We start from the raw sequence: 14,731 nt of genomic DNA on the forward strand, positions 1-14,731 counted from the left end.
CTTTTTTTTCCCCTTCCCGCTCCACCACTTTCACTTTCCTTCGTAACCCCACATTCTCCTCTGCTTTAACCCAGTTAAGGTAAAGAATCGCTCCATTGAAGCAGAAACAGAAATGTTTTCATCAGATTGGAGATGCCCGTGTCTGGTTGCAGTCATGCACCCTTCCATAAACCTCCTCCTTCTCTGACTGCAAGTGTGATGAATTTAATATCTATCCTGCCCAAAACCATCGCGTACACCCCTCCCATTCCCACCGCAAGGTTGGAACAGCTGCTCACAATAGAGGATTGAAAACAGAGCTCCCACGTTGTTTTAAATGAACTCCTCGGAGGGAGAAACACTAACACAGTGTGCAGCGCAAATTTGATCGTATTTGAGTGTGATGTGACATGGAATGTGATTCTTTGTTTTTATTGTGAGTTTATTGAGGAATCAAATGGCGAGCAGTGAAGCATAAGCAACGTGCCTTCAGGTTTGTTTGCTTTCCGCTTGGATTTTTTCCTTCCTCTGTGTTAATGATGAACGCAGTGTGACACATCCAAATGTCTGACTGGCTGCAGCCTGTCAACATAAAGCAGTAGAAGGCAGGTAACAAGGAACTAAAATAAACGGGGGTTTGTGAATGCACTGAGAAGGACTTGTAAATGTGCTTCACATAGTAATGCTGCCTGACTCACTATATGATGAAGTCCATGAGCTGGAAAATTGGTGTAATCATCTTGGCCTCTAACCTACATTGCACCCTAATTTGGCTGCGGGAGGACAGGATGACTGCATCACAGCTCGCCCTCAGCTCTGGAGGTGGATTCGTCTTGGGGACGAGGCCAGCTACTACTTCCTGCTTGCTGAGAATAGAGGAGCATTAATATGGCTCAATTACGCCAGGGTATTAAAGATAATTGTCCATAATCACAGGTCTGGGTTCACCCCGGGGCTCAGCGTGCCCTTGCAGCTTGGTAGGGGCTAAATAAACATGTTTGACTTTGACCTGAGGTGCAATAGGCTGGACAATGTTGAGGATGCCACAGTTTAGATGAATGTAAAAAGTCAAGGAAGTGAAAAGCATGGCTTGAATACAATTACTTCATTTTAGGGCCCTGTGCCTTTCTTTTACCTACAAGATGCTCTTGCTTCAGCTTTGTGAGTGCACTGAATAATGTAATAACACACTGCTCTGTTATTGTGATGTTCTGTAATCATGCAGAATGGGTGCACTGACAGAAACATACAGCTAAATTGTGCCTGTGATGGCCAAACATATGCAAATATTGATATTTTGCTTCTGTAATTGTGACTTCTAGGTGACATTTTGCACATTTAACACAAAAAGTACTAAACCTTTGCAACAGCAACTCCTCGAGTTTGTGCTGCACGTGATATTTTGAAAGGTAACCTTAAGTCTAAGACATATGACAAGTTTGGCTTTTCAGAAAATCACTGCAACCCAGAAATGGGTCTTGTTGCCAACAAATCAGGCATGCAAATGATTTGGCATTCATCTTTATTCTAAAATATTCTTAAGGGCTTATGACATGGCCGTGCCTTTTGAGCATACAGTATGGGCCTAATTCCCTGAAGTGCTGTCAGCTCCAAGTGGAGTGATCTTAATAATGTTGTGCACATAGCAAAGTATTTCTTAATGTGCCACACGACCCAGTGTGTCCTATGCTGTAAACATTTGTGTAATTCAGAGGACTGCAAGAGAGCTGCAAACAAAACCAGACAAAAAGATGGCCCACAGGTTTGTTCGGAGGGGCTTCCTCTCCATGATCGCAGTGACAGTTGTGTAGGAGTCATAGAAGTGAGTAATGAGAAAGTCAGTCAGTCAGTCCAGTTAGTCTGTCAGAGTTGGCTGACATCATGCCGTGTGTCCTGCTGCGGTGAAATGGCCCATCAGTGGTAGTAGACTATTAATCTCAAGATGGTGGACAGAACGTGTTCACTTTTCTGACAGCGAATTAATATCTGCCGGGCCTTTAATCAGGCCACAATGTCAGGGTTATTTTAAGACCTGGAAGAAATGCTAGGCCACTCCTCTGTAGATGAAGCGAGATGAAAGACAGACTATCCAACATCAGAGACACAAAATGAGTTCATTACTGTAATTAGGCCTGTCTTTCTCTCCCATCTCTCCTTCCCCGTTCACCAGGCCTTGTGTCTTAAACACCCATAATAGCGATGCATTACTCCAGTAATAAAGGGCTGTTAGTAAAGCAGACCGCCCACCCTCCATCTGCTACCTCCCTTGTACACACAGCCACAAAGGAAAGGACAGAAAACAGCCTCCTTCAGGTCACACAGAAGATGGATTCTGCTGACCAAGTAGCTCGTGGCACTCTCTATTGGCTGGGCCGTGCAGGGGGGGATGGATGTGGAATGAGACATGGTACAACTGTGTTCATTAATCACTGTCGCAGGGAAAGTAGCTAATAGAAGGCAGGAAAGGGAAACACAGACCACCATGTTCTCTGGTTTATCCTGTCCTGCCCTCGACGTGAAATATAGGCCAGTTCACCCTTTCCTGACCCTGTGTAGCAGCACAAACAGGGAGAAGCTGGACAGTATGAACATAAACAGAGTTTAGTCTTTTTTAACTAAGAATTCACTACAAGTGAGAAAGAAATTGGAGGCAAAGCTAGGATGCTATAACAGCAATGGAGAGACTTTTTAATGCGAATTGATTTTAAACAATGTGATTTTTTGCACTGATGATATCGTTTTATTTTATTTTATATCTTTATGTTCAAGGCGGGAATGTTGCAGCGTTATTCCGCCTCGCAAAACGTACAAACTCGACGTTGTTCCGCCGGCAGAGTAGGAAGTAACAGAGCAACGTCTGTGTAAATTGCTGACACTGTTGTGTTACACTCTTTTGCTTCCAGAGCACCGGGATGCTATCTAAAACCACAAACTGGGGCAGCATTGTGCCGTTGTTGTTTGGTTCAGTGTAAAAAAGCAAAGCCGGCGTACTTACTGCTCTTCTTTACGGTGCTATTGCATGATCCCTGTTTAAAAAGGGCTTGTGTTGACAGCATTACACTCCTCTATCTTTTTAAGCCGCTCAACACCGACTACTGTGAAAAGTCATTCATGCTGTTTTCTTGTCATGCATTTGAGATTACAGTATGTCAGTTTCTTTGTTCTTCCTTTTCTCAGTCATCCGTTAAAGCCTCTGTTGGAGTGTCACCATTGATAAAGCTGTTTGTACAGGTGGCACATTTTGCTGTCATTAGCTCTAATTGTTCAGTCAACGCGTGACACGTGGGTGTCGGTCAGGAGACTGTCACCTCTGCTCCCTATCATGCCTGGGAAAGAGACCTGAGATATATATAGAGTGGAGAAATGTAAAATAATTGGCCAGCAGTAAAATGTAGAGTCATTTACATCTCACATGGTGTCTTTTTCTGTGAATTATGATTTATTTATTACACGTTTAGACTTCTTACACATCTCAAACACTTCACACACACTTCACACTTACATTGGTCGCTGCTTACACTAGCACAGTGGCATACATGTGTATTATCCAAGCAATTTAGGAAATTAGATATAACATTTATGGGCATACCAAATTTTGAATGTTAGAATCCACTTTTGTAACTTACAATTCATTGTTTTATTTAGAATAATAAAGTCAAAAGCTTCAGACCAAAATCAACCACTTTGTCTTGTTCAGACACAGACGTTGTCTGTATTGAAAATGAGTGGCGTTGGCATTGTTCACTACTCTGCAGCCCAGCAGATATTCCATTATTCATCATTCGCCAACTGTAACGGACAAACATATTTCCCAGAAAAGTTCTTGTCGCTACATTATGCATCCACATGACACAACACAATGTCTTGCTGTGTGACTCTCAAAAGCCTTGTGTTAAAAAGGTTGGTACTATAGTTTCTTGCTTGTGAATGAAGCTGTGTTCATAACAAGACCAGTCCATAACAGGAGAGAGAGGATTGGGGATTGGCTGGCAGTAGACTTAACCAAGAAGGTATTATTGTGAATCTATTCCTACACATTTGGGTCATGCATGCATTTACCTGTATTTGGCCCTGGCAGAGAGTGCACACTTTATTATTATAGTTTCAGACTCATCTCCAGTGTATTTGGTCTTGTCTGACATGTAGCTAATCTTGATGTGGCCCACATTTTCCTCCCAAAATAGTTTGTACAGTAAATGATAGAGAAATGTAAACAGTTGTCTGGAAACAGACGCTATCATGTTAAAGGCCAGTGGATGGAGCTGAAGCAAAGCTTGGGACGCCCAGTCCAACTTCATCTATCATGTTGACAGTGAAACCTTACAAAGAGAATAGCTTTAACAGGGCTTATAATCTTCACTGAAACAAAAACTAGTGATTCAGTGCCCTGTTTTTTGTGATGTTGAGGGTTTACTTGATAACTCATGGGGTTTTCACATGATTGCACTACTAGGAGAAATGAGGAACACCACCAGCCCCAAAGAACAAGAAAAAGCATTTAGGTCAATGTAGGGAGACTCTCAGTCTGGTGTGGTGTGATCTTCCATGCAGAAGTCAGTGTTTGAGGAGATGAATGCAGTGTAACACCTCAGTCACTTAACCCCACTGGACCTTCTACACGCCTACTAGCATGGGATGAGATCGATGAGAGAGGAACCTGCTTGTGTTGCCCACTTCCTCTTGGAGTTTTGCTTTCAGCATCAGTATACAGTACAGTCTTTGTTTGTTAGTGTCTTTATTACATTGTCCATGTCAAATCGCTTTCCGCTGTTCAAGGAGGCTATATGACCAACCTGGCGCCTATTTAACAAAAGTCTACCCGAGGCTGATGTACAGGGACATTGCTTACGGATAAAAATGGAAACCATGTGAGTTTGCAGCGTGTGCGTATCTGACATCTCAAATACCCGAGAGGGAATGAAGCTGCTTTTCAAGGACAATGTTTTCACTCTCCTTCTCTCTGTCCTCAGATGTTCAGGTTAATGAATAAAACTGCTGATATCAGCCTTTTGTCTGTTTGTTATTTCCCCAGTTGAACAAAACTGAGCAAGTGGAAAGGGTAACCTTGCAAACTTTCTCCTCTGAAGTTCTGTTAGTGGAGTGAACTACAACCTCATATTTCAGTGAAATTTCTATTATTTTGTTTCTGTTGTATATTTGTCTTATCCAACTTACCTCATCGGGTCCTCATTAATTTTTCTCCTAACCAACTACATCAGATAAAAAGGCAAAGTGGCACTGGCGTAGAATATCCCTCCTGTATAATTTGCAGGCCTGATGATGCTGCGAGCGGTTGGATCAGATATTGGTACATGTGAACATTTAGCTAAACATCTGCCTCTTGTTGCTGTAATTTGCTTCACCACCATCTGTTAGGCATTGGCTGGAAGCACCAACAAAGATATAGATCTATCTTGTTATAAACCCATAGTAGCACCAGCTCTTCTCAAATACACTAATTAGCTGTATTCGGTGATATGCTCCACATTGTTCCAAAACTAATACAGCCCACCATACACCTTGGTGGGAGTGTGTTACAAGATAACAGGGTACTACAGACAATTTAGGTCAGCAGTATGATCATTTTTATAGTTGAACTGAATGTGCCGTGTTTTGGGGTCATTTTGAGGAATACAAACTGGTTTTCGCTGTGTTTTAAATTAAAATGTCTCAGTTACAGTGTTCTAACCCACTTGCTGTGTGCTAACATGTTCTTCTGTGTTTTTGTTCCTGTGCCACAGATCCAACTCTTCCAGCTGTCGTTCTGCATTGGTGGCACGCTGTGAGAAAAGACTCCACTCCGCTGTGCCTCAGCGCTCCTCAGACACTTGTCCTTGACATCCAAATGCTTTGCGTCGATCGTCGTGCCAGCCGCCTTCTGTGAGTTATGATGACGGCTGCTTCGTTGACTCAGGAAAGAGGCTCCTCCTCCACTCACCACTGAGCAAATCACATGATGTAATGAAGAAGGGTCCTGAAAGTCTGCTCTTCAAGGAGTCTGCCAGCAGGATATGAGTATTTTGAGCCCTGTGACGGATAACAAATCAAACCTTGTGGGAATTGTGGGAGGCCCAGAAGAATACTCTAGAGCCATGCAGTCAGAGGAGCTATTCAACAGAAAACTCAAAGCCCTGAATGGTAGCATGGGACCACCAGCCTCCAACATGCAAGGGAAACCTGAAGGCGCTGGCAAAACAAATGGTACTCCAGCCATGCCTAAAATGGGCGTCAGGGCCAGGGTGACAGAATGGCCACCGAGAAAAGATGGATGGGATGGACGTCCTTCACCGAACTATCAGAGTGTGATACCGGTATTTCAGAATGGCCAGCAGGAACATACTGTGGAAATACTGGAGCAAGGCGAAGCAGTCTGTCTGGAGGTAGACTACTCTGACAAATACACACTGAGTGACCTCCTCAGCCATTCCCCGCTGAAGGGTCTCCATCCTATCCGTCAACGCAGTAACAGTGATGTTACCATTAGTGACATTGACTCAGAGGACATAATGGACCAGAACGCTGTCAATCCAAACACTGGGGCCTCGCTGCACCGTGAATACGGTAGCACGTCCTCCATTGACCGCCAGGGCCTGAGTGGAGATGGCTTCTTTACCATGCTTAGGGGCTACAGAGTAGACACCCTGGACCACCGTAGCATACCACCTCTCGGTTTCCCCGAGTTGTTGCGCTGTGATGCCTCCCTCTCCCCTAGCCTGCAGACAGCAGCCCAGATCGCCAGGGGTGAGATAGTCCACATTCCAGGCTACGACTACATAGACAGCTCTCTCCTCTACAGCCGGGAGCGGGAGAAGTCTTTCATGAGGCGTCTCAAATCGGAACCATCTGAAACGTCTCTGTTCAGGAAACTGCGGACCATTAAGAGTGAGAGTGACGCCTTGCGACTCTCAATAGAGGATGACCGGCGACCCCTCAGCTTCCAAAAATGCTTTGCGCACTATGACGTTCAGAGCGTTCTTTTCAACATCAGCGAGGCGGTGGCAAGCAGAGCTAACCTATGCCAGAGGAAGAACACCACTACTGGGGCTTCAGCGGCCTCAGCTGGAATAGGACCTGGAGCTGTTGGAGTGTCCGGAGCTGTGGGAGCCGGGGCCGGACCTGGAGCAGGAACAGATGGCGGAGCAGCAGGATGTAGCAGTGGAAATGCCCCCATGTTTGAGTCTCCACTAGGCAGCAGGGAGGACTTGAACCCCAAGGAGAACCTGGATGCTGACGAGGGAGACGGGAAGAGCAACAGCTTAGTGCTGAGCTGTACACACTTTCGCAACGAGATCGGTGGTGAAGGCGAGAGGAGGATCTCCCTCTCCAGAGCCAACAGTGCCAACTACAGTGGTCTGTCAGAGAGCTGCTCTTTTGAGTCATCTTTAAGTTCACACTGCACCAATGCAGGAGTCTCTGTACTAGAGGTGCCAAGAGAAAACCAGCCCATCCACAGGGAGAAGGTCAAACGATACATCATTGAGCACATCGACCTTGGCGCATACTACTACCACAAGTACTTCTATGGGAGAGGTAAGGAATGTGAATGATGAATGTGTGAGTTTTGAGTTTAAAGAGATTGAACCATCATGATACATGGGGATTTAACTGACTCAGTGTTGAGGATTACTAAACTTTCCAGGCCTAATCCATTTCCTTGAAACATAACTATGCATAATGCCATGTGAGAGCAAGTTCCCAAATGGAACAGCCTCTGCTCATTGGGTCAGATATCGCGACGGCCCAGTGATTATTATAGGACCAGATGAAATAAGGGCCAGAACAATAGCAGGCTTGTGTAGGGTGCGAGGGTGTGTGTTTCACTTCCTCTGGAGAGGAGCGGTCGTGTCCTCCCTGTGATATTGCTCTGAACCCCACAGAGAAGCTGTGATTAGTCATGTGAGAAGAGAGAGGTGAGCGAGAGGGTGCGCTGCAGCTGTTCTCCACGAGGGCCACGGGGGGTGTGAGGACCCCTCCTATGAAACTTTTGGGTCAGCAAAACTATGCCAAGGTCCCAGGTCCCCTCATTAAAACACCTATGTGACTGACGCTGGAAATACCATGCCGACCCCTACCCATCACCGCGTTATACATATCTGTTTTTCTCACTGTCTATGCGTCTGTGTTCGCTGCTCTCAGCAGATTGAATTACCCATTCTTAAGCCTCACCAGAAAACAGCTGCTTCACCTTTCACACAGAGATCCCTGAGTATCTTTTTTTCTCAAAAAAAAATATTGCTCTATTGAGGCTTCATGTCTCCAGTCAAGGTTAATGAGATCATTACAGATCTACTCTATTTACAGTACATTTGAATGTAGCATTGAGTTTATATTCATTTACCATGACATATGCCCCACTTACTACACATACCAAAACTGGTGTAGTTGTTTTATCTATTTAACCACTTTCTGTGGCAACACAGGCCAATGTATAATTGTATAATTGAAATGCCCTGTGTTGCTGTCAGTTTCGTTTTCATGTTATAAGATGCCTATTTCACAGTATGTGGCTGCAGCCTTTGCCCTTCTCTCATGAGGTGTTTTATCAGAGAGACAAGTCTGTCGTCACCTCTGCTTCACTACAAACACACACACACACACACACACACTTAAAAACAGGCACATACTTGCACGCACACATACACATTCACACAAACATGACCGTGTGTCACCACTTTAGGGCAAGCTTTTATCAACCTGGGCTGAACATTGATCTTATTGATTGCCTAAAGCCCTCCTTCCTGTAGCAACAGGAGTGTTTCTCCCCAGGCTGCCCTAATGGACACAATGTTTCATCCACACCCACGGGCCAAGCCTTGTTACACACAGGTCATGGTTACATTGAGATGTACAATACAGTGGATGTAAACCAGGGGTTCTCAACTTTTTTCAATGTGGGGACTAGCACACTAGCAAAGAGTGGTTTTGCATACCTATGGTGGGTGGGGGTGAGAGTGAGTCTAGTCTACTTTAATAGATCCTTCGAAGACATATAAAATATAATCTGCTTAGAATAACATTCGTCAGATATAGAGTTTTCACATTGTTCTTCTTTCAAAAATCTAGAATCTATGAATATGAAAAGTGATAGTGCATCTGATACCCAAACTTTGCAAATTGGTCGATGCCGAGAACTGATACGCATACTTACAGATACTGGAGGAATTGTGTTAGTATTGGAACAACTCTAGCAAATGAACCAAGATGTCTTCTACACTGAAAAGTCCATTGTCTATTAGTATATGTGCAATGGAGGCTTCAAGTTTCCACATCCCACTTGTGTACATTGCAGACATTTTAAGGACCAGTGTGAAGGATTTAGTGGCATCTAGAGGTAAATTTGAATACAGCGCAGCCTTCCAAGCGTGTAGGAGAAACTACTGTGGCTGCGAAACTTGGGTTATCTTTGGTTATCTAGTGATTGTACACAAATGAAAACATACCTATGAATATTATACTATTTTTCTGCCAATAGAGCATCTGAAATGTTACACATAGAGAAACTTTCCCCTTCAGCAGGTGAATGTGAAAACAAAGACAGACACATACATTGACGCTCAAACACAAAAGTGACACTTTTGAGTGGAGAGGGACTTTAACAAACAAGTTTTATTCTGTCAAATTAACAAAATAAAGTTAAAAATAAGTTACTTAATTTCATACTTCTTCAAAAGTGGCTGATTCTTTTTATTAGCTCTTTGTTTTTGCAACTTTACATCTGTCATGATGAAGGAGAGCGACAGAAAGCCTGGTGTGGGCGAGCGAGAGGGAGGAAGCATGCATATACATTATTGATAGCGTGGAGAGACGTGTGAAACTGAAGTTTATTAGATGTCATGTAAAATAACACTCACCACTCAATTAGAAGTTGGGCATATTCACAATTTATCTGTCATAGCGTGAAATTATCTATATCAGTGACAGATGGAGAGTGTCTATTTTTTCTCAGTGTTCTCCAGTCTCTTTTGGGTGGATGGATGATTGGTTCTTGTCAGATCACATCTTTCTGGCCCAGTAGGCAACGCTGGTACCAGGTCGCAGCCCAGTCATTGAGAATCACTTATGCAAACCATGCCTTTTATACGGAGATATGTGACCTGAAATAAAGTTTTAGAGCCACAAATGTAAAAAGTAGGAACTTGAAGTGTGGGACTTTTTAAAGACTTTGAAGGCATTTCTGCAGTGCGGAGTGACAGGAAGATGGAAAAGAGCCAGTATTTGACATGACAGTCAAAGTCATCCATTTTCAACCTTTGGCAAATCGTCAACACCAAGTGTTGAGTACCAGTGACATCTTATAAAAATGTGTTAACAAAAATCTTTCCTCTACAGTCAACAGTCTCCCTCACTGTGCCATCAGTACTCATATGCCTAGTGGCCTCATATGCATAGGCAAGCCTCCTTACCACCATTTGACCTTATGCCTCACAGAGCATTTACCCTCAGTCCACTGTCCCTGACAAGCCAAGCATTCCTCAGACGGTTAACCCCGAAATGCCTACAGACAGTTAATAAATTATTTATGCTGATACGTGCTTTGCCCCCAATGTTAATGCCACAGTGACAAGTATCAGTGTATTCACATGGTATGCTCCACATGGCATAGATGCAATGTATAAACTTCTAGGGGAAATCTCTTTGCGAATGTCAGGGCTGAGTCCCTGCTGAGGTTTTTCTTTTGTTGTCTGCTGAATCCAGGTCTTTCTCCCTGGCTTTAGTCTGGATTAGGGAGTGTTTGCTCAAGGCACCGCTTATTGTGTGCAAAGCTCTGCTCCTGTCCATGTCCTAAACAGAGAGACACACACACATATTCATGCATAACACACATACTCCAACCTTTATTAGACTAATAGTAAGTTTAGTTTTACAATGATACTATATCTTTAAGTACACAGCATTTTGAGTGTTTTATTCAAGAAGTTATAATGCATTTCAAATTGAATTATTCTTATTTTAACACAAAAATAAGTCCTTGTTCTTATAATGCTTAAAAATAACAAGACTGAAAGTCTAAAGCCTTGCTAGTGACTCCCCTAGTGTCCATTAAATTTTTAATTATACGCCACAATATGAAACTGCTGGAAAAAACAAACCTCTATTCAATCTCTTAGGAGCATTATTATGATCTGTGAATTTCATGGCAATCTGCCCATTAGATTATCATTATTTACTGCACAAATTAACATCATGACAAATAAAGGAAACCTCACTGAGTGTCCACAAATGGGGAAAAAAAATCTATCCTGATGAGAAAATCTAATGAGAATCTGCCCATTAGAGTTTGTCATGTTTGTGTACACTAATGAGTTGAGGGGGTTACCAAAAGCATTAGGAGACTTTGTCTGAGCGCTGTGAATATCCACAGGAAATATCCTAAAAATCTGACCGCCAGTATTTGAGATAGCGGTTCATAGATCAAAGTGTTGCACAAGGGAAAAACATTTCCTGTAACACTGACGTAACTTTGTCTTGAATTAAGTTTTTAACTGATTCATGTACTGACCATCAACATCCACATGTCCTGTTACTAAAATCCTAATTTCTAAATTATACAAATCTCTTTTTTTTAGGTTTTGACCAACAGCTCCATAAATTGCATTGTCAATCCCAAAAATGCCAAAAGCTGTCATGAATGACACAAATACTCTGAGCCTGGCCAGAGGGGACATCCTGGCCTAGTGGTTTAAGGCACATACCGTGTAACCTCTTTGTCCTGGGTTTAAATGTATCCCTCCCTTTATATTCCTCTACCCTGCACAGTCAAATATCAAATTAAATATGCCCTGAAAACAAAAAGCAAAAATAAGTTTGAACGACGTATGCCTTCCTTCTAGCATGGTTTGTAAAGCCTAAGTTGGTTTCAGTGGCAGGAGCAGTCTATCTGTTGTGATGTGAGTCCAGATACAAAAAACCCAGAAAAAATACCTTATGTTCTCGGGTACTTCTGAGGGTCAGCATTACAAAGCAATGCGTGTGGTTGGATCAGAAATTCATTGTTCCGGAATGAAGGATGCAAAAGATTATTTTTATTTTCCAATCAGAATCCCAGTATAAAGTATCTGGATGATGCTGAACAGTCTGTAATAATTCTTTGTTCTACATGTATTTATATGATGAGATGTGTGAAGGGATCTGGGTCAGTGATGGGTCGCAGTGGGTCAAACTTTCCCGCGTTGTGTTTATATGTATTTATTTCCTTTTTTAAATCCCGGTGCTGCCACTACAAGCTGGGTTCTAATCCAAAGTGAATCAATTTCAAATCTCCCCTGGACCCCTACTGTTTTCCGTAATCAGTATTATAGCTTCCCCACGAACAGTCCACAGTGGATTATTAAGATATATATGGACTCAATAATATAAATTAATATTCTGCTAAAGCAGTGATTTGATGATAGATAGATAGATAGACTCTGTGCAGCAAACAATCTCAGTTATTCAATTTGGCAATGTGATGCTTAATGTGTGTTTCTTTCTGCTCTTTCTTGCTCGACCTCCAGAGCATCAAAACTATTTTGGGGTGGATGACAATCTTGGACCTGTGGCAGTCAGCGTCCGCAGGGAGAGGCTGGATGACGGAAAGGAGAAAGATGGAATGCAATTCAACTATCGTGTCACCTTCAGAACCAGTCAGGTAACTATAATATGTCAATGTGCCCTTTTTCAGCTCTGCTTGTTGTCTTAAATCAATGTATAACTATTATGGATGCATAGTAGGAGGAACCTGCAGGATTTCTGTCACTCTTTTATTGAACTGACTAAGACCTAGAACATGCTTTTAAAAGGTATTTCTGATATAGTGCATTCAGCAAGGCATGTTAAGGTGACTCAGTTCAGGGCTCATTCAAGCAGTACAGAAGTGCAGGAATGCTTCAGTACCCCTGAAAACAAGAGGAAGCTTCTCGCAGCTCTCCATTCCCAAATCTGCTCCTAGCACCCTAATGTGTCCAGTGACTCTGTGCCAGTTGTGACTCAGTTGGCCAGCCATGCGAAAACTGATGCAAGTCTATCAGAGTTGGTGTGATAGCCCTGGCTCGCTCACACTCTCCCACACCCACGTGTGCACACATATGCACGCGCATGTACACAGAAGATGATTAATCCGCAAACTGAGATGCACACTCTTGCAGTCCCCGGTGGTACAGAACCCTCTCCTTGATTGATGCTGGGTGGTCTCATCCTCCTGAATAATTCAGGTGTAACAGATGTGTCAGGCGGGGAAATGTCACTGATATCCAGTGCCATTCTTGGTTTAAAGCACCACTCCCACGATAAAACAATGTATCTGGGTCATGGTAGCCCTGCAAGTAGCACGCAGAAAATGTTTTAACTCCCCAACCACTGAAGCGTCTATTTGCATGTACTGTACTCCTGTCATTTAGCCTCGGCGCTCTCTGCCTCTCTACCCCACTCTCACTCTCCCTTCCTTTCTGAGTCTATTAAGTAATCTGCTTTTCAGAAAGCAGCTCTCTCTGTCGGACAGACATTAACTGTTGACATGTCCACAGGCTGTTCAGATGGAAATGGGATTTATAGGCGTAAATGTGTCTGTGATGTTACAAACAACAACACAAGGTTACAGAGTGGGTGTTCTGAAGCGGTTCGGGTTAACATTTACTGGCACATTAATGATCTTAATAGTAAAATACCACTTAACATCTAGTGCTCAGTTAGCCTGTCTTAATTATTTAGAACGTGGGTTCCTAATGCCTTCCAATGGAGCTGTAATGGAGCCACTGCTCTAAATAATAAGGTATAACATAAAGAGATATTATGACTGACTTATGCAGTAGCTAGTGCATAAGCCTAGTTTTAATATCCAACATTTTGAAATAAAATATAATGACTCAAGAAAAGTGTGGGGAATGACATCCAAATGAATAAAATCCCTGATTTACAGACATATTGACCTACATCGAAATCGTGCACACACAGACCTAACCATGACACATTGTACAAGGAGACTCCAAAACCACGAAACATGACAAACGGCATGAAACTTCACCATCTGTCTTTTCTGTCAGCTGACCACACTCCGTGGAGCCATCCTGGAGGATGCCATTCCATCCACTGCGAGACACGGGACGGCCCGCGGCCTGCCGCTGAAAGAAGTGCTTGAATACGTCATCCCTGAGCTTAATATCCAGTGTCTGAGGCTGGCCCTCAACTCCCCCAAGGTCCCAGAGCAGCTACTCAAGCTGGACGAGCAGGGGGTGAGTACATCGAGATGTCCTCAATGTTAAGAGTGCCACCACAGACATCTGATGATGATGATGATGATTAAGAAGCAATGGAGCAATCTGTCATTAAGTGCCTTGATCAGGGACATTTGTTGATAGGGAACCGCAGTTAATAAATGAAAAGTGCAACATTTTGCATCATTCTTTCTACAAAAGCCACAGTGTAAAATGCCAATTAGTGGATTTATGGGTTGTTATGTGCGGGACCATTACTTGTCCAGATTCAGTGACTTACTAATGTCTTGTAATCACTATGAGGTTGTTAGAAAACCAGCAGACTCCAGGAAGTCTCTGCATCCAGACGAGAACGTAAGGCCTGAATTTTTGTTTTTGCACATCAGTTTTTGTAGGGATTAAACAAACAAGATAAAAGTGTGTTTATTAGTGAACCTTAGTGGTGTTGGAAGGTGGATTTTGTTACTTTCTAGCTCTTTCCAGTCTTTATGCTAAGCTAACCTAACTGGCTGTTACAGTAGCTCTAACTCTTGGCAAGTAAGCATTTTTACAGACATGGTAAA

The 14,731-nt window shown here is 43.0% G+C and overlaps 1 protein-coding gene across 2 annotated transcripts in view; it reads left to right on the forward strand.

The window, feature by feature from the left end:
• Positions 1-14,731, forward strand: part of LOC118329592 (signal-induced proliferation-associated 1-like protein 2) — an 82,088-nt gene that overhangs the window by 23,267 nt on the left and 44,090 nt on the right. For both annotated transcript variants that reach the window (XM_035663819.1, XM_035663820.1), the window contains exons 2-4: positions 5,721-7,509; positions 12,474-12,607; positions 13,998-14,186. In XM_035663819.1, coding sequence (XP_035519712.1) covers positions 5,991-7,509; positions 12,474-12,607; positions 13,998-14,186 — 1,842 coding nt within the window. In that variant the 5' untranslated portion in view covers positions 5,721-5,990. The remainder of the gene's footprint in view (positions 1-5,720; positions 7,510-12,473; positions 12,608-13,997; positions 14,187-14,731) is intronic.

Source organism: Morone saxatilis, unplaced genomic scaffold, assembly GCF_004916995.1.
Source record: "Morone saxatilis isolate NCDOM2014 unplaced genomic scaffold, NCSU_SB_2.0 Contig19, whole genome shotgun sequence".
In the NCBI taxonomy this organism is placed as follows: domain Eukaryota; kingdom Metazoa; phylum Chordata; class Actinopteri; family Moronidae; genus Morone; species Morone saxatilis.